This window comes from Mus caroli, unplaced genomic scaffold (assembly GCF_978045245.1).
Source record: "Mus caroli unplaced genomic scaffold, Mus_caroli_1 scaffold_11, whole genome shotgun sequence".
In the NCBI taxonomy this organism is placed as follows: Eukaryota; Metazoa; Chordata; class Mammalia; order Rodentia; family Muridae; genus Mus; species Mus caroli.
In genome coordinates, this window is record NW_028227266.1 from 118707281 (window position 1) to 118732316 (window position 25036).

The 25036-nt window shown below is 46.3% G+C and overlaps 1 protein-coding gene across 1 annotated transcript in view; it reads right to left on the reverse strand.

The window, feature by feature from the left end:
- Nucleotides 1-7059: 7059 nt before the first annotated feature.
- The window catches only part of Scn11a (sodium voltage-gated channel alpha subunit 11), a 71641-nt gene continuing 53664 nt past the window's right edge, over nucleotides 7060-25036 (reverse strand). The window contains exons 20-26 of the mRNA XM_021173441.2: nucleotides 23389-23490; nucleotides 22742-23011; nucleotides 21388-21441; nucleotides 18421-18562; nucleotides 12543-12643; nucleotides 11126-11396; nucleotides 7060-8212 (exon numbers count right to left, since the gene is read on the reverse strand). Of these exons, the coding sequence (XP_021029100.1) occupies nucleotides 7185-8212; nucleotides 11126-11396; nucleotides 12543-12643; nucleotides 18421-18562; nucleotides 21388-21441; nucleotides 22742-23011; nucleotides 23389-23490 (1968 nt within the window). The 3' untranslated portion in view covers nucleotides 7060-7184. The remainder of the gene's footprint in view (nucleotides 8213-11125; nucleotides 11397-12542; nucleotides 12644-18420; nucleotides 18563-21387; nucleotides 21442-22741; nucleotides 23012-23388; nucleotides 23491-25036) is intronic.

Genomic DNA, 25036 nt, shown 5'->3' on the forward strand with positions numbered 1-25036 from the left:
TGGATCTAAAGGGTCTGCTGACCAGCCAGTGTAGGCCGAATGGATGCATGCACACATACATGCACACTCCTAGAAGATAGACTCCACATATTTAAACAGTACATCTGAAGCTGAGTATAGTAGTACACATTAGTAATCCAGCTCTCAGGAGGCAGTGGCGTATGAACTCAGGCCATAGTGAAACCCTATTGGGAAGCAAACACAAAGTTGCAACCTGACAAACTAGAAATTTGTCTCTTTACTTGTGAAGCTGGTAACACAGTCAAGAGGGAGATTATACACAGCCCTGAAAGTTTCCTTAGAGATCACTTTTGTCCCTCTCTTCACCCTTGCCCCTCCTCAGATCATGACTAGGTTGCTCACTCTAGCTTGGTTTATATTTTCCAAAATAATGTAAGACCATCTTGTTTTTTATTTCAGTCACTTTCTATAAATGTCTTGAGGCCACTTGTTGGTCCATTGTCTTGCTTGTTGAATGGGCAGACCACAATCTTGTTGGTTCATTGTCTTGCTTGTTGAATGGGCATACCACAATGTTTTTACCCTTTCCTCTGTTGATGGATGCTGTTCTCAGGTTTTCAATGGTTTAAAACTAAGCTGTTTCAGCCGGGTGTGGTGGCGCACGCCTTTAATCTCAGCACTTGGGAGGCAGAGGCAGGTGGATTTACGAGTTCGAGGCCAGCCTGGTCTACAGAATGAGTTCCAGGACAGCCAGGGCTACACAGAGAAACCCTGTCTCGAAAAACCAAAAAAAAAAAAAAAAAAAAAAAAAAACTAAGCTGTTTCTATCTGGAGTACAGATCTTTGTGGGAATATGCTCTCACTTCTGTTAGGAACTGTCCAGTGGAATGGTTCCAGGCCATCCTTGGTCAGTGTACATTTAACTTTATGAGAAATAAAGAAGCTGTTTTCCATATGGCTGAACCACTTTCCAACCTCAACCCCAGTGCTGTGGGCAGTTTCAGTCACTCACCATTCTGAGAAACAACCATTAAGTCAAATTTTATTCCTCCCCTTTCCTCTTTCTCTTCCCTATTATATTCCCCTCCCTGCTTCTTCCCCCTTCCCTCCCTTCATTTTCTTCTCTTATCCTTCCTTCCCATTTAGATGAAGTCCAATTTATCGATTTTCCTTCATTAATTAGGGATTTGTGTGTTACATCTTTAAAACTTTTTGCCAATTTAAGATCATTAAGCTTTTCTGATTTTCCACAGATTTTTTTTTAAAGGATTTATTTAATTATGTACACGAGTATACTGTAACTATCTTCGGACACACCAGAAGAGGGCATTGTATACCATTACAGATGGTTGTGAGGCACCATGTGGTTGCTGGGAATTGAACTCAGGCATTCTGGAAGAGCAGCCAGTGCTCTTAACTGCTGAGCCATCTCTCCGGCTCCCCACAAATGTTTTGCTAACTGTACTCACACTGCTGTCTAGGGTTCACCTGGAAACGAGGCCTATGTGTAGCCCAGATTGGCCTTGAATTTGGCAATCCTCCTGCTCCATCCCTCCAATTGACAGAAGTGTCCTGGCCAACCTAGCACATTTTGGTATAGGTATATCCAACTACTCTTGAGCCATTTGTGTATTTATTTATTTTTAAAGATTCATTTTATTTTGTATATGTATGTGTGTCTCTGTGCAGGTAGACACACATGAGTTCAGGGTAGAAGAAAGCCACAAAGAGGGTGTCATGCTCTCTGGAGCTGACGTTCCAGGTGCTTGCGAGCTGCCCAACGTGCGTGCTGGGACCCACACTCAGGTCCTCTCCAAGAGCAGTACACGCTCCCAACTGCTGAGCCTTCTCTCCAGAGCTAGTCCTCTACCTCGAACTATTAATGTATGGTGGGAAACTATCTGGAAGTGTGATGAGGGTCCATGAGTAAATGGAGCATGAGGCACTCAAGTAAGTGGGCTCCGTAAGTGACTGTGATACGCTTAGCATACAGAAAGACAAGATGGGACTTGATGCTGTGCTGGCCCCGTGGCTTGTCCAGGGTGACTAGGACTGGAGGGCTGATGGGGAAAGATGAAGGGAGGCTAAATCAATACTCACAATGATGCTTCTTGGTGCCACTCCTGTCTGACTGGCAGAACTGAGTTTATAGCAACAGCATTCTATTGCCCAGGGATATAGCTGTAACTCAGCGGGTGGTGCTCTTGCCTAAGGAGCACGAGCCCTAGGTTCAGTCCCCAGCCTTCGTTAACTGACCAGGCTATGTGGCCTAGAATGAGCCTCAGTTTCTTCTTCTAGCTGAAAAAGGCTAAAGACAATTTCTATCTAACAGAGCTTTGGTGAAAACCCATCCAAGGTGTCAGGGATGGCGTGATGACCTGGCCCGGAACATGCTCTCAGTAAATGTTAGCTCTCCCTCCTCGAAGCTGCTTTGATTACTCCTTGTGTGTGAGGGACAGGATTGCCCACTGAATGACCCCAGAGTTTCTATCCTGGTTGCCAGGCAACAGGCTACCTGAGCACTCTCTCTCTACTCCTCCATCAAGAGGGAGAGTGTATGGGACTTGAACTTTTCCTAAGGCCTGGGGTGCTTGAAGCTGACATTCCAGGGCTGTTTCTGGCATAGCTGGCTCCTGAGCCTGGCTATTTATAAAGCAAGTGCTTCTCCGTGCCCCATAAACCACACAGATGTGCGGGCATGGCTCTTGGTGCTTGGTGGGAGGGGTTGGAGCATGGGGTTTGGATGCTCACACAACAGTTTGTGCTGTTGACTTCCAGCAGCCAGCCTACACCCTAAGATGGGTGCACACTACCTCTCTAGGTCACGTCCCCTGCCTTCTGGGTCTGACTGTGTTCTCTGCCATGATGTCAGCTGCTCCTGGGGTTTCAGACCCCTGTGCAGTGAACTCCTGCCCATACCTGACACTATATTCCTGTGCCTGGCTGCAGATAGACGCCTAGGACCTGGGATCTTGAACCAAACTGAATCAGCTTGGGGGTGTCTTCCTCTCTAATCACGAAAACAAAAGAAATAGGGAAAAACCTTGGATCCCCATCCCCTCATTGCCTTGGTAACGTGTTTGGGTTATTTTTTTCCCCGTTTAGATGATAGTTAATTTGTGTGTGTGTGTGTGTGTGTGTGTGTGTGTGTGTGTGTGAAGTGTATGTGCATGCCATTGGGCATCACATGAGTGTGTGCCAGAGGTCAGAGGAGAGACAAAGTGCCCTGCTCCATCATTCCTGGCTGCCTTCCCTTTCTACAGTGTCTCTCCCTAAACATGGAGCCAGGCCAGTGGCCAGCAAGCCCTGATGACTCTCCTGTTTCTGCCCCTGTGCTGGGATTACAGGCAGGTGTGGCCATCCCCAGTATGTGTATATGTGCAGGCTCTGAACCACCTCTCCAGCTCCACCCACCCTGGGAGATTTCTACTGCCATTTGTCTTGCTACCAGTCCCATGGATAAGGGCCTCCTAGACTCTTCTTCTAAGGCAGCCAACTGGTCCCAGCATCACAGACACACTACATTGTCCCTGTGCCCTCCCTGGCTCAACCTTTCTTCTCCACCAGGGTCATTGTCACAAGTGTTTTTTCCTCCTCTCTGCCCATCCCATCCAGATGTTTTCTCTGCACCATTCGAACATCTTTAATGCCTCCCCATTACCAACTGGGTATAACTCAGTATATAACTGGTTGAGTCTCTTCGTGAATAGTTGTGTGTGTGTGTGTGTGTGTGTGTGTGTGCATTCTTGTGTACAGATGTGTATTGTGGAACACCTGTATGGATGCACATGAATGTAGAGGTTAGATGTCAACTCAGGTCCACCTTGTGTTTTAAGACAGAATCTCTCACTGGCCTACAACTTGCCAAGCAGGCTGGCTGGCAAGTGAAACCAGGTGTCCAGCATCTACTTCCCCAGCTCTGGGATCCAAAGCAAGTCACACCATACCTGGCCTTTTCTCATAGGCTCTGGGGCCTTAACATCCTCAGGCTTGCAATATGAAGAGGCTACTGATTGATTGGAGCCATCCCTCCAATCAGTTGTTCCCTCCTGAGGTCCTGCTGCTGCCTCTGCTCTGCTCTGCTCTGCATCCCACGTGCAGTTGCTTGGGTGATTCAAACTGCCTTATCTACCCTAGCTTCCACGGTGCAGCTGGGGGCTGTCTCCTCCACTACAAACTCTGCCAAGCCACCGGTCTTGTCAAAACCCTCCCTGTCCATCAAGCTCACCCAGTTGTTGCTCTCCAGCGAAATCCTCCCCAGCCAACATCCTGAGAGCAGAGCTGAGCCCGGTTTCTGCATTTGTTACATTGTAATGTTTTATCACCGTGCAAACACTTGTGTGACTCTCTTCCTAATTAGATGCTCTAAAGGCCAAGGGCCACTGGTTAGCAACTGTTACACAAAATGTGCCAGGTCTGTCCTCACTGTGGACTGAACTAAGAAAAGCCAGATTTACCTGGAAGAGAAGACACAGATGACACATGGGCAGGGGGCTTCCATATCTGTACAGCGATTGATTGGGACATTCAGTGTGTCCCCACCCCAGAGGAAGGCACTCAGAGCATCGTTTTATTCTTCTGGACTACATCTGATTTCTCAGCCCTGGAACCACAAGCACATGACACTATCCCAGCTTTTTCACCAGGATTGTGGGGGTTGAACTCTCGTCCTTATGCTTACAATGTGAACACTTGACTGGCTGAGCCGTCTCTCCACCCAGCGCTCCCCTCCTAAGGCCCCTCTGCTATCCTGGTGCTTGCCCTGGGGGCGCCATCCCTGGGGAGGATTAGCTCCCAGCTCTCTTCAAGGCTTGAGCAATTCTCCCTTTCCTGCCTGGGTCTCCTCCCTCAGCCTTCTGGCTGTGGAAGTACCAGGCTCCCCTATCACTGTGGGGCACTTAGAAAGATCCAGTTGGGTGTTTGCTGCCATCTAGTGAAGGAAATATGTGTAGTTCAACCTCTGGCTGGAGCTGGTGCTTGGCTCCAGAGGTGGCTCTAGAAACCCATTCAGGCCAGTGTGGGGGTGGATAGACGCGTAAGGGGGACTGAAGAAAAAGTTTGGGTTTTCCAATAGAATCTCACTCGATATATAAATTGCACTAATACATATGCCTATCAGTAGATGGCCAACACAAAACAAACTCAACAGTATTTTGTAGATTTTTCTAAAAAATTATATTGCTTTGTTCAGGCATTCTTTTCATCTTACCGATATTTTATTTGTATAATATGTTTTCCAATTTTGTGTTTTTATGAGTTTTGTGTGTGTGCCCATGTATGTATGTGTGTGAGAGACAAGTGTGTGTGCATGTGTGTGTGTGTGTGTGGCACATGTGTGCATATGTGTGTGGCATGTGCGTGTGTGTGGCATGTGTGTACATGTGTGTGTGTATGTGTGTCACATGTGCGTTTACCTGTTTCTTTGTATATTTCATTTTCATTTTTTGTCGTCTTTTTTATTTGCCTGTTTTAGAGACAGACAGACAGACAGACAGAGGGTTTGAATGAGTGAGAAGGTTATGAGAATCTGGGAGGAGATAAGAAAGGGCAACATGTAGCCAGAATATATTGTAGGAAAAAATTACTTTTGATTAAGGAGATCTATAAGGTCCCACCCCAGAATAGCTTCTACACAAGGATCTATAATGGCAGGAGTTATTTAGCCTGCCCCATCTGTTACCACCCACACTGGACGGAGAGAATTCACTGTGACTTTTAAACTGGCAACTCCCTCAAGATCTTTACAGTCCTGCATGGAACTCTTCATGGCTCATCTCAAAAGATCCCTGGTCCCACAAGCACCTCCTTCCTCTTCCCATCAAGGTACCAGGGGTTACTCTGTGTCTCTCACTGTGATAAATGCCATAACCAAAACAACTCGGGGAGGAAAGGGTTTATTTCAGCTTATACTTCCAGGTAGCAATCCATGACTGAAGGGGGTGAAGGCAGGAACCTGGAGGTAGGGGTGGAATCAGAGACATCAGAGGAGTGCTATCTGCTGGCTTACTTTCTGGCTCATGCTTGACTAGCATTTTATATACCCAGGCCCTCCTTCCTAGGAATGGTGCCGCCCACAGTGGGCTGGTGCCACCCACAGTGGGCTGGGCCCTCCCACGTCAATCATGTTCCAGACAGTCCTTCACAGATGTGGCCACAGAGCAATCTGAGGGAGGCAATTCTTCAATCAAAGTTCCCTTTTCCAAAGTGACATTAGGCGCATCAAGTCAGCTATAAAAATGAGCCAGCACACCCAGTCTCTCTGGGGAGCTGGGATTGCCGGTGGGCTGCCGCCCAGATGTGAGTTCCGGGTTCTGATATTACCCAGCCACGTTGCCAACCCAGCCATCCCCAGCCCTGCTCTAACTGCAGGTGCTTTACCCAGAAACAAGCAGACTTCTTGCTGGATCCGGGAAATGGCGGCTGGAGCCAGACCAGGCTGGCTCTGGAACATTGACTATACCTATTTCTTCCCATCTCGTCCTTAAATAATTTCTGTGTTTGTAGGTTGGAACCCATCATAGTGGGGACATTCACGTCACAGAAATCCGTGACACAAGGCCTCTTCCTCCCAAAGAGCCAACTGCTAACCACCTTCCTGACAAATGACTGGCTCCTGGCTACATCAAACTGCCACTCACGCAAGCACCAACCAAGAGCTCACACAACCACCAAGCAAGAGGACATCTTCTGCCCCGCTCCCTGCCCCCTCCTCAATGAAATGGAAACTAGAGGTTCCTTTTATGTATTTATTTGTCAAACACCTGGGACAGAGATCAGAGCTCCTGAAAGTTGGGGTGCTGACAAGCCAGAGTCATGCTTTCAGGTTTGAGCCATACACCCAAATCCGCAGCTCTGGTAGAAACACCGGCAACAAAGCTATTTACTTACGGCAGGGTTTTGACTTCTCACTTAACATGCAAAGGAGCTACATGTGGCAGATCACATACTTAAAACTGAACAGACATGTGATCTTTCCCTCTCGTTTCTTTACATAATTTGAACTGTCCTTCAGGCCTTCCGCTACTGTGGATGTCCTTGGCAGTCCTTTCTAACATATTTTGACATTCAGTCTATCCAAGAATCATTTAAAAATGGACACCAACCTATCACCTCTTTCACCCAAGAAAACAAGTTGAACGGCCTGTTCAGTGAGTGCGCCGCTTGTTTGCCAGAGGCTGGGGGCTGAGCTGTGAGGCTGTGAGGTAGGGGTGCAGGTGGGGGTTTCAGTCACAGTGAACCTTGATCTTGGGCACATCCAAGCTAGACAAGTCTCCATTGCAAAACACCTGGGGCGGTGAACTTGGCCTGCCTTTCAGCCTCAGCTTGATCATCTTCTCCATGTGTCTGCGGTACGCCCTCTGGATGACAGCGGCACATTCCTCCTCCTCCTTCCTCTTGGTGGTGGTGACAATGGGCTCGTACAACTTCTTGAACGGATTGGCCTCCATGAACTTCTCCTCCATCATGGCTTTCATGGTATCCAAGCCGCTGGAGTTCCCGAGGACCCTGGTGGTGAACGCAAAGAGAACATCCAGGCAATGGAGGCGATCACCCATCACCATGGGCAAGTCCATCATGAGAAACTGAAACCTGTTAGGCTTGGCCACGCGCAACGGCTCGGGCAGGGCATCGGCGAAGTCAGAGAGGGATGAGTACTGGATGAACTGTGTTGCTTCGGGGTCAAACTTCTCCCAGATCTCATAGAAGATTTCAAAGTCGTCTTCGCCCAGGGGGTCCTCGCTCTCCTCCGTGGCTGTGTTGAAGTTCTCTAGAATGACAGCTATGTACATGTTAACCACAATGAGAAAGGAGATGATGATGTAGCTGACGAAGTAGACTATGGCTATCTGCGGCTGCTGGCAGCTGTCTTGGGAGGAGGAATTGCAAGAGGCTTTGGGTTCTAGCATGGGGTTGAGGAGAGCATCCCAGCCGGCCGAAGTGGTTATCTGGAAGAGGCAGAGCATGCTGCCCGAGAAAGTGTCAAAGTTGAAGATGTCATCAATCCCAGAGCCTCTCTTCACTTTGCAAAACCAGTTCATCCCAAAGATGGCATAAATGAACATCACCAGAAAGAGAAGCAGACCGATGTTGAAGAGAGAGGGGAGAGACATCATCAACGCGAAAAGGAGTGTCCTGATTCCTCGAGCTGCCCGGACCAGTCTGAGGATTCGACCGATCCGAGCCAAGCGGACAATTCTGAAGAGCGTGGGCGGGAAGACGTTGCTGTTCTCCAAGCCAGAGACCAAGGTACCTAGAGAGGGAGGACCAGTGAGTTCCCAACATACACTGCAGCTTCCAACCCAGCCAGCCTCCTACCTCAGAATCCTGAGGGGGCCGACGTGTTACACACACTTTGTCAATTATATGTAAAACTAAGAAATGTCCACTTGTGGTTTCAATTTGAAAAATAATCTCTAAGGGCCATATAATTTTATATGGGACTTTTGATGGCAGCTGGGATGCATACGCCATTGAAGGCAAGGAAGGAAAATATGGCAGTTTATAAAGGGTTATCTATCACCAGTTGCGTTTCCCTTTTAGCTACCCACGCGGTAACACCTGCCAGGATTTGTTCCTATTTACTGGATGCAGGTGGGGGCTCTTCCAGGGTTCATGGAGAATTTCTCAAGTCCGGCTCAAGCCTTGAGTGGACATCAAGAATCTGAGGGACTCAAGTTCATTAGAAGGGACGGGTATGTATTCAGCTGGCGTTCTGATCGAGCCCTCTACGGTGAGGACAGACAGACAGACTGTGCTGTGTGGAGTTGGAGGGAGGTGGCAGCCCTGAGACTTTCCTCTCCTCCAGAGATGCCCACTGATCCCTGTTTGATGTTCTGCTCACCCTGAGGACCCCTGGGGTCTCAGGAAGCTCACACATGTCCCCTGCTGTGGACACCTCAGAAATGGTGTCTCAGAGCTTTGCGCAAACTGATGAATATTTGGACCTAAAATGCCGCCCTGTTTTCTCATTGCTTGCCCAGCAGGCGAGGGCTATGAGGAGTTAAGGCATTTACATTTTGGCCCAAATATTAAAGAATGGCTGGAACATGCTTGCCTTGTGTAGACATGGTCTTCCCCTTGCTCTGAGGTCATTAGGGACCACGGCAGTGAAAATGCTTTTGCCAGTCTCCTGATGACTACAGAGAACTCACTTGCTCCACCTCATCCTCTGACTGTATAAAAGACATATCGCTAACTGGGCAAGCGATCCTAGCAAGGGTGGTGCTCACTCAGCAATACCAGCCCTTTGGGGTTAGCCGTAAATCCGTCCTGGACTGATCGGGCCCTGTGTGAATCTGTCTTTTCTCTGAGTGCAGTTTTTAGGTTTGCTTTTTGTTTGTTTCTTCGTTTTGTTTTTGTTTGGTGAACCACAAGACTTGGTATTCAACTAAATGAAGTAAGATTACTCTTCAGTTAGAGCTGGCTAACTCCAGGGCTCCTGCTCACACTCATTTCGCATCACTGTAAAAGCTCAAGAAGGAGCTTGGGGCAAGTGTGGAGGCCAGGTGCTGGGTGTGGCCCAGGTGCTGGGTGTGGGCACATGGTACATGGAACTCTGCACATTAGTGAACAGCATTTGGCTTCTTGCAAAGATTTTGTCCTGCATTGGAGCAAAGTTTCTAGTAGCATGTGTGATTTCCATCACCTGGGAGCTGTTAGGAGGATCCCAGAGACAGTTCTAGAAGCCACACAATGCCCAGCACATCCTGGAATAGGTGATGGATTGATGATCCTCTTCACTTATGGGAGGAAAGGATCATGGTGCTCCCTTTGGCTCAGGGAGGTCCCCAACTCATCTGTCTACCATTCTCTAACCTCTATTGACATCAGTTTTACCAGAACTTGGGATCAGAACTAATTAATAAGGATCATAAGTCTATTTTGCCGCTAACATATGAGCCTCTTTAATCTACATAAACCTCACAGCTTAGAACCCTTGTGTAGGGAGTGTAGCAGACTCCCTACACAAGCTGCATTACTTAATATCAAGAAAAGCCGCTCAGTTCTAAGCCTTTCTGAGATGGGATGAAGCCTCCATTTGTAAAATTCGGTTCTCCTCGTCGTCATTGCTTTCTGAGCTACGAGAAAGACTCTTGGACCCTCCTGCACCGTGTGAAAGATGAAGTTAGGTCAGATGTGGTAGCACACAACCCATAATCGCAGCACTCAGGAGGCTGAAGTAGGAGGTTTAAGTGAGCTTGAGGCAAGCCTAGGCTGTATGATAAATTCCAGGTCAACCTGCACTACAGTGATGCCCCATCTTAACATTCCTCCTCAGAAAAAGAGAAAGACAGGAAAAAAGTCAAAATAATGGGTTAGTTACAATCAAATTTCAAGGACCCAAATAAAATAAACTCTAAGGCTTAGCCATGAAGAAGTATAATACTTAAAAAAAAAAAAGAAAGAAAGGAAGGAAGGGAGGGAGGGAGGGAGGGAGGGAGAGAGAGAGAGAGAGAGAGAGAGAGAGAGAGAGAGAGAAAGGAAGGAAGAGAGAGAGAGGAGAGAGAGGGGAGAGAGAGAGAGAGAGAGAGAGAGAGAGAGAACACAAAAGAATAGAGGGAGTAAGTGTTTGCTAATGACGAGACTCATTCTCCCATGTGCTCATGCTTGATGCGACAGGACTGTGGCTATGAGAAACCCACTGGCTACAGAGAGAGACTTGCTGTCGAGTGGGGTCAGAGCAGCTGAGACACATGCAGCCCATACCTCATCCAAGTAAACATGGGAATCAGGATAAGGAGTAGGTGCTACTTCTCATGTGAGGCAGTCTTGACAGCCGAGTGGGAAACAAGGGAGCCCTGGCAATGGACCCTGGTCCAACAGCTGCCCTTGTGGGTTTTGAACCCAGGCACCAAGGGCTCACAGTGGTAGGGGAGAGGTGGAATTCCCATGCCGCCACCTGAGATGTCAGGAAACACTGCAACAACTGTTAATGGAGATACTTTGTTTCACTCCATTGAGCAAGCAAATCTTGTAGCAACTTCCCAACAGAGCAGCCCTCCTTAGCCCCTGCCACCACCTGGTTTGTCCAGATACTACATTAAGCCTAATCTGTTGCTTTAGAGAAGCTCGACACACTCCGCACTCGACACACTTCCAAATGATTATCTTTGGGGTTTACTTCTGTCTCTCCTGGAAGGTCCTGGCTACTGGGTTTACTTACTAATGATAGAAAGAACCACGACCACACAATCAAATAAGTTCCAGCCATTGGTGAAGTAGTGTTGCCTCAAAGCAAAGACTTTGATGAGACACTCTACGGTAAAGATGACCACGAAGACTATGTTGAGGATATCAAAGATTTTCTTCACTTCGATGGGCTGGCCCTCAGATTCAGCCATCATGATAATCATGTTTGTGACAATAAGACCTAGAATGATGACGTCAAAGACCTGGCTTGTGACCAAGTCGAACACGAAGGCTTGACATTTGTTCTGAGGAGGAAAAAGAAAGGAGAAAATGATGTCGTTAAGACGACAAAATTTGTTTTCTCTTACAATGAAGGCAATTCGTTGAAATATACACAAGACCCCTTCAAAGGACAAGAAATTCTCATCGCTTCCCACTGTGGCTGGGTAACTGTTTTATGTGCTTGGGCTTGAGTTTCCACTTCTACTTTAAAACAAAAACATAAATCAAAAATAGCCCCAGTAGCAACAGAATTTTGATGTGATGAACAGTCAGTGAGGCTGAGATAAAATGGCTCATGTATGTTTCAACAGTATAAAGATGGCCCTTGATGTCTGTATCTGCATTTACCCAAGAGATGGATGCAGAGAGTGTCCACTTATCCTGGGCAAAATGGAACAGACACCTCCAAGTCTCTGTTTACCAGTTCAGAATACTCGGAATGTGAGCAAAACTCTTTATTCACACAATTCTTAAATGTCAGTGTTTAATTCTAGTTGGAATAGGCTAGAAAAACAACATCCCAGTCCAGCAATTATTAAAGATGGAGAACTGGCTGTTTCATAGTATCACTGGCGATGAAGTTGAGCATTGGCTCTTTTTTTTTTAAGTTTTAAATATTTTAATATTTATTTTTGTTGGGTATAATGACGCATGTCTTTAATCCAAACACATGGGTATCTATGTAAGTTCAAGGTAGCCTGGTCTACACAATGAGCTCCAGGCTACCAGAGTCACCTAATGAGACTCTGTGTTAGCAGAAAATTAAATGTATCAGTCAGACTCTCAATAACGAACATACATGTCTAATTTCCCTAAGAACTAGGGTACATCTTGGTTTTATAAGTTCTAAGAAAACATGTATGTATTTAATATGATGTTAAAGATCCTGGGGTCTGGAGAGATGGCTTGGTGGTTAAGACTGCATACTGCTCTTGCAGAGGACCTGAGTTCATTTCCTAAGCATCTGGGTCAGATGGCTCACGAGTGACTGCTCTGAGGGATCTGATGCCCTCTTCTGGCCACTGAAAGCACTGCACTCACCTACACATACACAAGTACTTTTTAAACAATAAAAAGAATACTTCCTTTAAGCATGAACAGGAGGCTTTTTAGAACCCTGCGCCCTCAGATCATGCATCCTGCATGTGTGCTTAGTCAGTTGTTCTCACCAGGGGCCTTGGGATGGGCTTTTGAGGCTTCTTGGTTCCTAACTTTTTCATTGCATTGTAATATTTCTTCTGTTCTTCTGTCATAAAAATGTCTTGGCCACCTAAGTGCACGGAGATATCGACAATCAATTAGCTTCTGCTAGCCATCTTTGCCAATAAAGTCCTGAACTTTCAGTAACAATTTTAAAGTTACATGTCATTTTTATCAATAGCTCCTCTTCCAAAGGAACTTGAAAGAATCTGGACTCTGGGACCAGGAGGAAAATTGATGATAAGATAAGGGATAAAAGAGGAATGAGGTCATGTCATTCAGTTATGGCTCACTTCTTAGAACATACAGATCACACATTTTAATGATCATCCTACAGAATCGTTGTAAAAACTAAATACATGTCAGGCTACATAACAAAACAGTAAGTTAGTCCCAATGCCACTGCTGGAGGCTGGAGGGATGGGTCAGTGGTTAACAATGAATGGCTCTTCCAGAGGATCCAAGCTTGGATCCCAGCACCCACGTCCAACATATATAATAACTCCAGTTCCTGGAGATCTCATGCCCTCTTCTGGTCTCTTCAGGTACTGCACTCATGCATGCACCACACACACACACACACACACACAATAACATCTTTTTCAAAAGGAAAGTGTCCCTTGGCAGTCAAATCCAATAAGAAACACAATTGTCACTAGCAGTAAAGTACCCTTGAGACTGTAATGCATGTGTTTGTTGAGGATATTTGCATGAGTTAGCTGAGGATATTTCAAATATTTATTTTGTTTTCAATTATGTGTATGTATGTTTGGGTGTGGGTATGTTCATGTGACTGTAGTTACCTACAGAAGACAGAAGAGAGCATCTAATACCCGGAAGCTGGGGTTTATAAAGGCAGTTATGAGCTATTCAACCTAGGTGCTGGGAATCCAGCCTAAGTCCTCTGTAAGAGCTGTGTGGGCTCTTAACTCTGAGCCTCCCCTCCAGCCCCTGTGGAAATTTTAATCTGTTATATCAGAAGGGAGAGGAAGTGCCAATAGATGCCCATTTCTACAAGTGCGCTTCCTTGTAGCTTTGGACTTGAAGTAGCTCTCTCTGTGCAAAGACCTAGAAACAACAACAGGCATCTACCAGAATGTGGTTTGAAAACTTCAGCATTCATCAATCTAAGCCTGGGACATCCTGTTGTTCCAAGTACAAAAATGCTGTCAAATAGGAGGGACTTATTTTATTTGGACCCTGATTTGAACCCAAAACTGTAATAGAAAAAGAAACAGATTTTAAAAATACAAATTAATAAATCTTTCAGGAAAATTAAACATAGTTGTGAATTGTATATTTAAAAAAATGGTGATCTCAGGTAAAGAACTTATTGATGTGTCTGCCCAAAAGACTTAGAAAAACAAGAACAAACCAGTAGAGGGAAAGAGACAAAGTGGGTCATGGCAAAAATCAACAAAATAGAAAGAGAACAAGGCAAAGAATTTAAGAAACCAGGACTTTGTTCTTTGAAAAGATAAGCAAGACTGAAAACCTCGTAGTCACCATTAGTCTCTCGATGAGAAAAGCCCAGATTAACAGAGTGAGAGAGATGGGAGCCTTCAATGCTCACCACATGCAGGGAGGCACACCCCAAAAATGTCAAAATGAAACGCATCATTTTGTGCACTAACTTAGAAAAAACAAAGTCAGACATGGTAGGTAGCTCATAAATGTAATCCTGGCACTTGGGAGCTGAGGCGAAGCACTGTTATGTGTTTGGTGCCAGCTTGACACAGTGAGTCCCAGGCCAGCCTGCCTCAAAAAAAGCAACATTGTTAATAGTCATAGAGAGAAGGACAAGAGGAGGGGGAGGAGGAGAGGTGAGGGAGGGGGAGGGAGGGGGAGGAGAAGGAAGAGGGGGAAGAGGAGGAGGGGGAGGGGGAAGAGGGGAAAAAGGAAGAAGAAAGGGAAGAGGGAAAAGAGGAGGAGGGAGAAGAAGAGGAGGAGATGAAAGATAGCAGCTCTGGCTAACGTAACAAAAGTGAAAGGCATGGCAATCTGAGGAAGTACAATTTGATGAATTTTTTTAAAGAATTTGTTCCAGCCGGGCGTGGTGGCGCACGCCTTTAATCCCAGCACTCGGGAGGCAGAGGCAGGCGGATTTCTGAGTTCGAGGCCAGCCTGGGCTACAGAGTGAGTTCCAGGACAGCCACAACTACACAGAGAAACCCTGTCTCGAAAAACCAAAAAAAAAAAAAAAAAAAAAAAAAAAAAAAAAAAAAAAGAATTTGTTCCAAGTTTTTTAGGTAAGTAATGACATCTTGGTCATGTTTGAAACCAGCCCTGTGCGCAAGTGGGAGAGCAGAGCAGGTAAAGGTGCTGCCTTACGAGCCTGGAGACCTTTGTTCAACCCCCAGAATCCACGTAAGAGCTGAAGGGGGGAACCAACTCCATGAAGTCCTCGGACGGAGGTCTCCATGTTCCATGGCCACCAGCATACCACGCACATGCACATATAACGGTAATAAATGAAGTTCAAAGATACGTTTAAACAGAACTTGAGAGTAGCCTGGGCTTTGTTGTGAAACCCTGACTCAAAAAAAATCAAAACAAGCCAGCAGACTCCACAAACTTAACTCTTCCTAGGACTGCTCTTCATTTTTATGTGATTTAAGAAAACATTTTGAAACATTTTATGAATGAAATGAAACAAAATTTCCTGGGGGGCGGGTGGGCGCTCTGTGGGGGCATCGCCTACAGGAGGATGCTCTTCTGTAACAAATATGATGCTGGATGCTGGGTGTTTTAGGGTCATTCTAGAATGTTCTTGTTCACTTTTGAAGTTTTCCATAATGTAACAGATAAAACAAAAGGATGCCGTGGTGAGTGTGTTGCGCCCAAGGCTTTCCAGCAGAGGGTTAAGTCAGCGCTGCTGCAAGGATGACACCCAAATAGCTGGTATTGATTGCAATGAGGCCACGCATTACGGAGGGGTCGCGGAACTGCTCCCTCCTCCCTGAGCAGCAGACTCAATAAGGCAGCGCCACAGCAGCACTGGACTTTCCCAGCAGATGCTGAGGACAGAGGTTGGCAGGGAGGTACAGTTCAGATGAATTAGAAGAGATCAGCAAAAAATGTAAACAAGCCTTAGCACAGCTATAAAAACCAACGACCAAGCGCTGAGCAGAGGGGTCAGAAGCGTCTTGTGCTCCTACAGGAGAGAAAACCCAAAGGCAGAATTTGTTTGGTTTTTTTTTGTTTGTTTGTTTGTTTGTTTGTTTTTGGAGACAGGGTTTCTCTGTATAGCCTTGGCTGGCCTGGAACTCACTCTGTAGACCAGGCTGGGAATTTGATTCCACAAAAAAGTCAGGTCTGTAAAGATTTTAAAATATATATATTAATAAAAAAAAACAAAAGAACTGGGGTAGGGAGGGGTAGTGGGCAGTGCCTGCTATGCAAGTGTAAGGACTGGAGTTTGAGTCCCCAGAACCCACAGAAAAAGCTGGCTGGGAATTGTGGCTAAGTGATAGGGACTTGCCTAGCATGCCATTGGGTTTCATCCCAAGACTGAAAAGATAAAGTTTGTGAGTGTGGAAGCATGGGCCTGCTACCCCAGCCCTGGGGAGGTAGAGGCAGGCAAAACCAGTGAGGTTCAGTTTCAATGAGAGACTCTGCCTCAAAAAATAAGGTGGAGGAGACACTCAGGAAGACATGCACACAGACACACTAAGAGACACACAGACACACACAAACACACAGACACACAGACACACACAAAAACAGACAAACACAGACACACAGAGACAGACACACAAACACGGACACACACACTTAGGCACACACAAAAACACAGAGAAACATGCACACACACACACAAGCATGTGCACACAAACACGATGCAAAAAGAAAGTCACAAAGTAGACTTAATAGGCTGAATATACATAAGAAAAGAATGACAGTGTGGGTTTAAAATGGCGCAAGTAGATGCTCCTTCTTAGTGTCAGGACCACTGATTTATAACGAGGCATGTAAGTTGGTCTAACACTGAGCTGACGAGGCGTGTTATGACCACTAATGACCAAGCAAAGGGATATAAAACCACAGTGTAACACTTTCTACATCTGTCTAGGACAGCCATTGTAAATGCTAGTGATGGGGTGGTGAGGACTCAGGGCCAGCCATTCTCAAATCCGGGAAGTGACTGGGCAATACCTCTAATGTTTTAATTATGGGATGTTATACTAAGAAAATAACCAGAATTTTAAGGGTGTTCCATGGTTGCTTAAGCCATTGAGAAATGTAGAAATGACTTAGGTGGTTAAAACGAGATCAACCCAGACAAATTATTGAATATAATTCAGCTCCCATGGTGTGTGTGTGTGTGTGTGTGTGTGTGTCTGTGTGTGTGTGTGTGCAGGTATGTGCATGCATTCATGTGTGCACAGAGAAAAGGACACAAGGTGTCCTGTTCAATCGCTCTCCATCGTATTCCCATGAGACAGCGTCTACCACTGACTGGAGCTAGGCTGGGAGCTAGCAAGTCCCAGAGGCCTTCACATCTCTGTGCCCACAGCACTAGAGCTAAAGGCGTGAGGAGCTGTGCCCAGCTTTTAACATAGGGATTTGGGATTTGAACTCAGTTCTTCATAATTGCACAGCAAGCACTCCTACCCACTGAGTCATCTCCCTAGCCCTGAAAATTCTTATAGCAAAAAGTAATTTTATGAAATAGGCTATGACTATTGAGCTTATGCATCCCCAAATTAAAAGTATAAGGTAACTTATACTCTTATATGCAATGTGTATATATGCATGTGAGTATATGTATGGTTAATAATTTGGGGCTGCAGAAATGACTCTGTGATTAAGAGCACTTGCTGCTCTTGAAGAGGACCTAGGTTCAGTTCCCAGCACCCTCATGGTGGTTCACAACCATCTGTAACTCCAGTTCGAGTGGATCTGACACACCGTTCTGTCATCTGTGCGCACTGCACACATGAGACGCATAGACATTAAGGCACACCAGCACACATACAATAAGAGTGTTGTTTTGGTTTTGGTGGTTGGTTTTGTTGTTTAGTTTCTTAACTGGAGAGGATTATACCAAACTGTATCAAAGTGATGAGGCATTGAAGAGGTCACTATTTGATGACAGGCAACATAGATCTAAAGTTTCTTTTATCTTCCTTAATTAGCAGTGTTAGCCCAGAGGCCAGTGGCTTTCAGGATCAGGCAAATAAACAATAGATTGTTACAGTGCCTGGGGCAGGAGCCTCCCTAACGTCTTCTCTGCCCCAAGCATCCGTCCAAGCCGGTTCAGGAGACAAACTCAGGCAGTTGGGAGCCAGAACACAATAATCTCAGAGAGGGAAGCCTGTTTCTCTTTATTGTAGTCAACAAAATACTCTTGCGATGTTACTGAGCCGTGACGGCTGTGCACACATGCTAACTGTGTTGGTTGCTACTCTCTTCAGGGCCAATTAGTCGCTGCCCACAACGCAACAAGAACCACCTGAATTATGCCAGAGCTCAAAAACCATGTGCAACCAGAATCCACATTCCTTGCCTTTTGTTTTGTTTTGCTTTCTTTGTTTGTTTGTTTTTGGAGACAGGGTTTCTCCACGTAACTTCAGCTGTCCTGGAACCCTCTGGGTAGACTAGGATAACCTTAAACTCCCAGAGATCCACCTGCCTCTGCCTCCCAAGTGCTGGGATTAAAGGTGTTCAGCACCACCCATGGTTCTTGCCCTTATCTCTGAGACCACTCTGGTGAGCTCCCCAGCTGCCCGTGAGCGCGTGAGAATGGCTGCTGCTGTGAACAGCCTTCTTTCTACATTAGCATCACGTTCCCTGCAAGCATTGGCTGGCCCTGGTGAGAGCACCCAGCCAGTTCAGCGTGTATACTTATCTTTTTCTGCTGCTGATTGAAGTTGTCGATGATAACACCGATAAAGAGGTTCAGGGTGAAAAATGAGCCGAAGATGATAAAAACCACGAAGTAAAGGTATGCGTATAGATTCGCCTCAAATTCCGGCTGCTCATCTTTCTGTTGGGGATGTTTTTAATGAGAGAAAAACAATTACTGAAGGGAAAAAGATAAAGCTGCCCTAGCTGCCTCGTTCAGAAGACCAGAGTGGATTTCCCCAGCATGTTTAACCACATAGCATCCTGCCGGGAGTTGTGCACCTCTGGACGCCCCTTCTCTGAGTCCCTTGCTAAGCTCCAGATGCACGCGGTGGGGAGATGGGAGCCAGGAGGTTTGAGCTTTTCTCCCAGACAATGAAGAGCATTAACCGATAAGAAGAAAGGGGGAGGGATGTGGTGATATTTGTCTTCTGAAGGTCTCTCAGATGTCTCAGGGATAGGCCATTGAGATGAACCCAGCACAGGACACACCCACCTCGGGCAGAGGGGTCTGGACTTGACAGCTGTTATACAGCTGTTTCTACCCTTCCATGATGCCAACATTCTGCCTGTGGTTGTGTCTTCTCCCTTGTCAGATGCCAGTGCTTGGCACACCTTCTGGGAGGTTGATTTTTCAAGACACAAGAGGGAACAGACAGATGAGTAAGTGAGCAGATGAGCTTGTGTGTGGACACTAGCTGATGACAAGCATGCTCTCCCAGCTCAGGGCATGCCTCAGCACACACGATCCTGCTCAGCCTGGCTTCTCCATTTATTTCTCTCTCTCTCTCTCTCTCTCTCTGTGTGTGTGTGTGTGTGTGTGTGTGTGTGTGTGTGCTGTCCATGGATATGTATTTGCATGTGCATGCATGTTCACACGTGTGTCTGCACACATGTGTGTGCACAAGTGCACCATGGCACATGCCTATGGAGACCGAAACAACTTGCAGGAACCGTCCACCATGTGGCTCAGAGAGAAGGAACTCGGATTGTCAGGCTTGATAGCAAATTACCCACTGAGGCCCTGGCCCTCCCTCTACCTTAGGCAGAGTCTCTCATCTGAGCCCAGAGCTCACTCGGATCGCTAGTCTACTTGCTCCTAGAATCCCATCTCCACCTTCCACACACTAGAATTACAGCCAGGGAGCTTTCCCATGCCAACCCAGCATCTATGTGGATTCTGGGCATCCAAACTCTGGTCCTTATTCATGCACACATATCCTACACACATATCCTACACACATATTCTACACACATATCCTACACACATATCCTATACACATATCCTACACACATACACACAAACAATAGGTTAGAACTTAAACATTTAAACTGTATCTATGACATGCATAATTATGAGATATGAATATTACAATAGATTACAACATTAACATTAAGTCTCTACTGTTAGCTTTGGCTTTCCAGGAATGAGATTTTGTTAATGTACCGAGAATTAAGCTAAGTGATTTGTTGCTATGCAGTATCTACACAGAAATGCCAGTCTGTTAGGCTATGATGAAAACCAGTAGCCATGAAGACTCTGCCTCCTTGGTTCAGCATCTTTTCTGCTCCCAGACCCCCTTCCCACCCCACCCCACCCCCTGTCTGTAGCCCTGACTCCATATCAGGCATCAACGCTGGAGAGTCCTCAATACAGTGACCACAGATGTGTTATGAAATGAAATGGACAAAACTCCCACACCGGTTGCATTCTTGACTCAACTGTCAGGCTCTGCCTAACTCTCTCCTCATCCCTCCTCTGGACCAGACAAGGAACAGGAGACAGACCAGCCTGCCTGCCAAGTGCATTTCCAACTTTGGGACTCAATTCTGACTTTCTCTTCCGCTGAAATTCTACAGTTGGGAGTCGTGGCTACTCTCCTAACACTTCCCCAGTTCAGACACGCAGACTCTGAAAGGTCGTCCCCTCCTGTCCATCATTTGGAGATGAGCTATAGGAAAGTTGGAGCACCTTGCTATGACACTTAGTTTCTTTCAAGCTGACACAAACTAACGCCCCCCCCCCGCCCCCGGGAAGAGGGAACCTCAACTGATGATTGCATCTATCAGACTGGCCTGCAGGAAAGTTCGCAGGGCATTTTCTTAATTCCTCACAGATGTAGGAGGACCTATCCCTAGGCAGATGGAGCCAAACTGTATACGGAAAGTAGTTGAACAAGCCAGGTTAAGTGTGCTAGCTAGTTTTATGTCAACTTGACACAAGCAAGAGTCACTAAAGAGGAGGAAGCCTCAATTAAGAAATTGCCTCCATAAGATAAGGCCTGTAGGCCAACTTGTAGGGCACAACCCACTGTGGGTGGGGCCACCCATGGGCTGGTGGTCCTGGGTGCTATAAGAAAGCAGGCTGAGCAAGCTATGAAGTGCAACCCAGTAAGCAGCACTCTCCATGGCCTCCACACCAGCGCCTGTCTCCGGGATCCTGCCTGGTTCAGGCGTCTGCCTTTGCTTCTTCCCTCAATGGTGTGCTACATAAGCCAGACAAACCACGTCCACCCCAGGTTGCTTATGGCCATGGTATTTCATCTGAGCAATGGTAACCCTAAAGAAGGTAGAGGATGTAAGCTGCCTCCCCCCCGCCCCCCGGGTCTCTGCTTCAGTTCTTGCTTCCTGGTTCCTGCTTTGGCCAGTGTTTTATCACAGCAACAGAAACCAGGCTAGGACACATGGAGTTCTTGTTCTGGCCCCCATCTCCTACATGAATGGTTTTCATTTATTTTCCCTTGACACAATAAAGGGAATGTTGGATTCTACAGAATGCTGGGGTGTCAGCCACAGAAAATATATCAGTGATCTCTTTATCAGTCCATGTCTGCACCATAATTTTGTCTCCAGAACAAGGGTGTGGGATAAGGAAACTGCCCTGCGTGAAGTTAGGGGCCATCTGCAAACTCATAGTTCCTCCGGTTTGAGCATAACACTCTAGAACACAGTGAGAATTTAACTCACCCCTCTGGAATCAACAGCTGCATTCATAATGTCCAGCCAGCCCTTATAGGTCGCCTGAAACAGAAGTAGAAAACTTGGACACAGCTGTAGACTTTTTTCATCAACAGAAGCATGCCACCCAGAAACTTGTCGAGCCCCGTGGGTGGGTGTGTGTTAGCTGATTCTCCCTCCTGCCCCAGAGAGAGGTCCTCAAGAATGAACAGTCTGGATGTGAGGAGGGGTGCTGTGCCTAATCTCCGTCGTCTTCTTTCTCCCAAGACTAATGGCTTCAAAACAAAATCAATGTCTACACAATAGGCTACTTGGGAAGAGCCAGGCAAGGTTCTTTTTGATAGCACACATTTTCTGTGCTACCTGACCAACACCTGGCTGCTGCTACTTGAAAAAAGAGAGCTCTTTACAATGTCCTGAGCTGCACCAAAGGCTCCCCCTTCTGGCGGGTGCTCTGAACAGCAAGCAAGGTAGCATAGAAGACAAAGCAAGGAGAGTAAAACCCTAAAGTGGGGGCATTACTATGCAGGAGTCACCCAGACCCGCATCAGGGCCTGTGGTGAAGGTGTTTCTGAGGATGTTTAATTGACAGCAGACTCATCTTGGATGTGAGCAGCATCAGGATATGGTGAGTAAAATGAAAACAAAAAAACAAAAACAAAAAAAACCCACCGGCATCTCTATCTCTTTCTACCCACTTCCTTCCGGACTGTAGAGCCCGTGGGTCCAGCTTCCTCACACTCCTGCCGCTGCATCTAGACAATTCTCACCACCATGTCTTTCCCCACCGTGGTGGTCCAGTCTCTCAAAGCATGTGCAAAACTAGCCCTGCCTTAATTTGCTTTTGCCAGGTGCTGTGGTTTGAATGGGAAATGCCCCCCACCCCAGTTCCTGTGTTTGAATACTTGGTCCCACTTGATGGTACAGTTGGGGAAGATTATAGAACTTTTAGGGAGTGGAAACTTGCTGGAGGAAGTGTGTCACTGGGGTTGGGATTTGAGGATTTACAGCATGCCGTGATAGCCAGCTTCCTGGTCCTCCCACCATGCTCTCCCAGCTCTGATGGACTGTATTCGCTTTAGAGCTATAAGCTAAAATAAAATCTAAGAAAGACTTTTAAAAGAAACTTTCTTTTTTGTTGTTGTTGGGTCTTTAATCACAGCAACAGAAAAGTAACTACGGCCTAAGGTGTTTTGTCAAAGTAATGAGAAAAGTAACTAAGTTGGTGAAAAGGCTCTGCCCCATCCCCACCCTGTAGACAGGACTAGGATCCAATCTCTCCCTTTGTGGAGTCATTGTGGTTTTAGTCATTTGTATTTTTCCAAGCTTCCTCTTCCTGGACGCAGACAGCCTCAGCACTTACCACTTGCAGCAGGGCAAGGTAGGCATTCCCCACGTTGTCAAAGTTGACATTCGGGACTTTCCACGTGTAATTACTATCTAAACATTGGCTTTGGTTTGGAACATTGGAAGCGTTGAAATATTTATTTATGTCTGTTCCGTTAATGCATCTTCCAAACGTCCCAGAAAAAAAATTTACTCCCAGGATACAAAATATGAGCCAGAAAATGAGGCAGACCAGCAAGACATTGAGGATGGCAGGTATGGCACTCATGAGGGCATTGACAACAACCTTGGGGAGGCGAAACAAAGGAAAATGTTACAAACAGAGGCACAGGGCACGTTCTCTACCTTCCCAGGGGAGACCCAGCTTGCAGGGCAGGGCTCCTAGAGTTCTTCTGTCTTTATTCTGAACATCCCTGCTTTCTGCTCATACGGCCACCAAGGATGACCTCAAAAGTGCCCTGTGACAATGTCATTAGATACGTGGGGCATGTCTTTCCCAGGATGCAGGGAGGACAGAGCCATTGGTTGTCTTCTCACTTCTCACAGTCCAGACCCTGGTCTGGTTGGATAGGACCCCCGTAAAGTATTGACAAAAGACCGAGGGCAACTGGCTTCTTCTGGTCCTGTTAGCTGGGTTCTCACCCATCCACCCGGGGCATGTACCTTCATTCCTTCAAACTGAGACAGTGCCCGCAGAGGTCTAAGCGCTCGCAGAGTCCGGAAGAACTTCAAGTTTGGTAAGTTCGTGAGGCTGAGCACAGACACCTGTGGAGGAGTAGGGGCGAGGAGTCTGGTGAGGATAGCACATCTAGTATAAATTGGCAGTATTTGTAATGTTATCAAGTAATGCAAAACTTTCCCCATAATGGCTATTCCAATTAAATTATTGGTGGTAATTAGAGATTTTAAATTTCTGACATTCTTTCCAACACAGCTATTCCTTGGGGAAAAAAAATGGTTTTCAACTAATGAATTAGGTAAACTCTCACTTTAAAATGCATTTTTGTGCTGGCTCATGAAATGAGTCTCATTATTCGCATATGCCAGCAACCAGAGCTTCTCCTGTGAGGCTATGTCTGTGTCCTTCGTTTACCCTCACCTTTGGCTGTCATTTCCTCATGATTTGTGTTATATATTTTATATACTATGGATAGATATTAATATCTGTCAGGTACACAACAAATACAAAGTCCTGGAATCCAATTTGTCTTTAATTATAAGTTTAGCACTTCTGAGGAGAACAAAAAAGTTCTACATTTTAGTAGAGATGGACTTAAATATTTTTGTGCTTTAAGTTCATGTTTTTCTACTCCAAAATTATTATAAAAATCATCATCTGGATTCTTTTAAACTTTTTTCCATTTATTAAGTCATTTATTGTGGGAGGGCGGGCATTGTATGGCGTTCAGAGGTCAGAGGATGACTTGTAGGCGTTAGCTCTCTTCTACCCTACAGACTCTGGGGGTTGAACTTGGGTCATTGAGTTTGGTGGTAAGCACCTTTACCTGCTGAGCTATCTCGGTGGCCCCCAGTGTATGCAATCCTGATTGATTTGTATGTAATCTTGGTGGTTTAAATAAAAACGGCCCCCATAGGCTCGTATATGTGAATGCTTAGTCACCAGGGAGTAGAATTGTTTAATAGAATCGAAAGGATTAGAAGGTGTGGCCTTGTTGGAGGAAGTGTGTCACTGGGATGGGTTTTGAGGTTTTGAAAACCCATGCCTGACCCAGTCTTGCTCTCTCTCCTGTGGATCAGGATGTAGCTCTCAGCTACTGCTCCAGCACCAGGCCTGCCATGCCTACCTCTGTGCTCCCTACCCATACCACCGTGCTCCCTACCATACCGCTGTGCTCCCTACCACAACAACAGACTAAGCCGACACTGGTAGCACGCCCTGGTTAAATGTTTTCCCTTATAAAGTTTGCCATGGTCGTGGTGTCTCCTCACAGTGGTAAGACTGTGTCGCAAATGAGGAGACTAGAAGTTTGCAGGATCAATTCCTTGTTTCAGGCATGGAGCTGACAAGCTGTGAAGCTGGGATCCTCTCCACAGTCTATACAGTGTTAAGACCAGTGCTGGGACTCACTCCCGGGGAGCCTCCTTTGAGAGTCATAGGTACAGGATGATTCATTTATTTTTGGTTGTTTATCTCTGTTCTTGGGTTTTGTTCTGACTGCTTTCTTAGCAAGACTGCACTGGTGTTGGGCTGGGCCTGCAGTCCCAGCCGACAAGAGGTGAACTGGGCAGGAGAACTGGAGTTCTAGGTCATCCTCAGTTACACAGAGCGTAACTGAGCCACAGCCTGGGC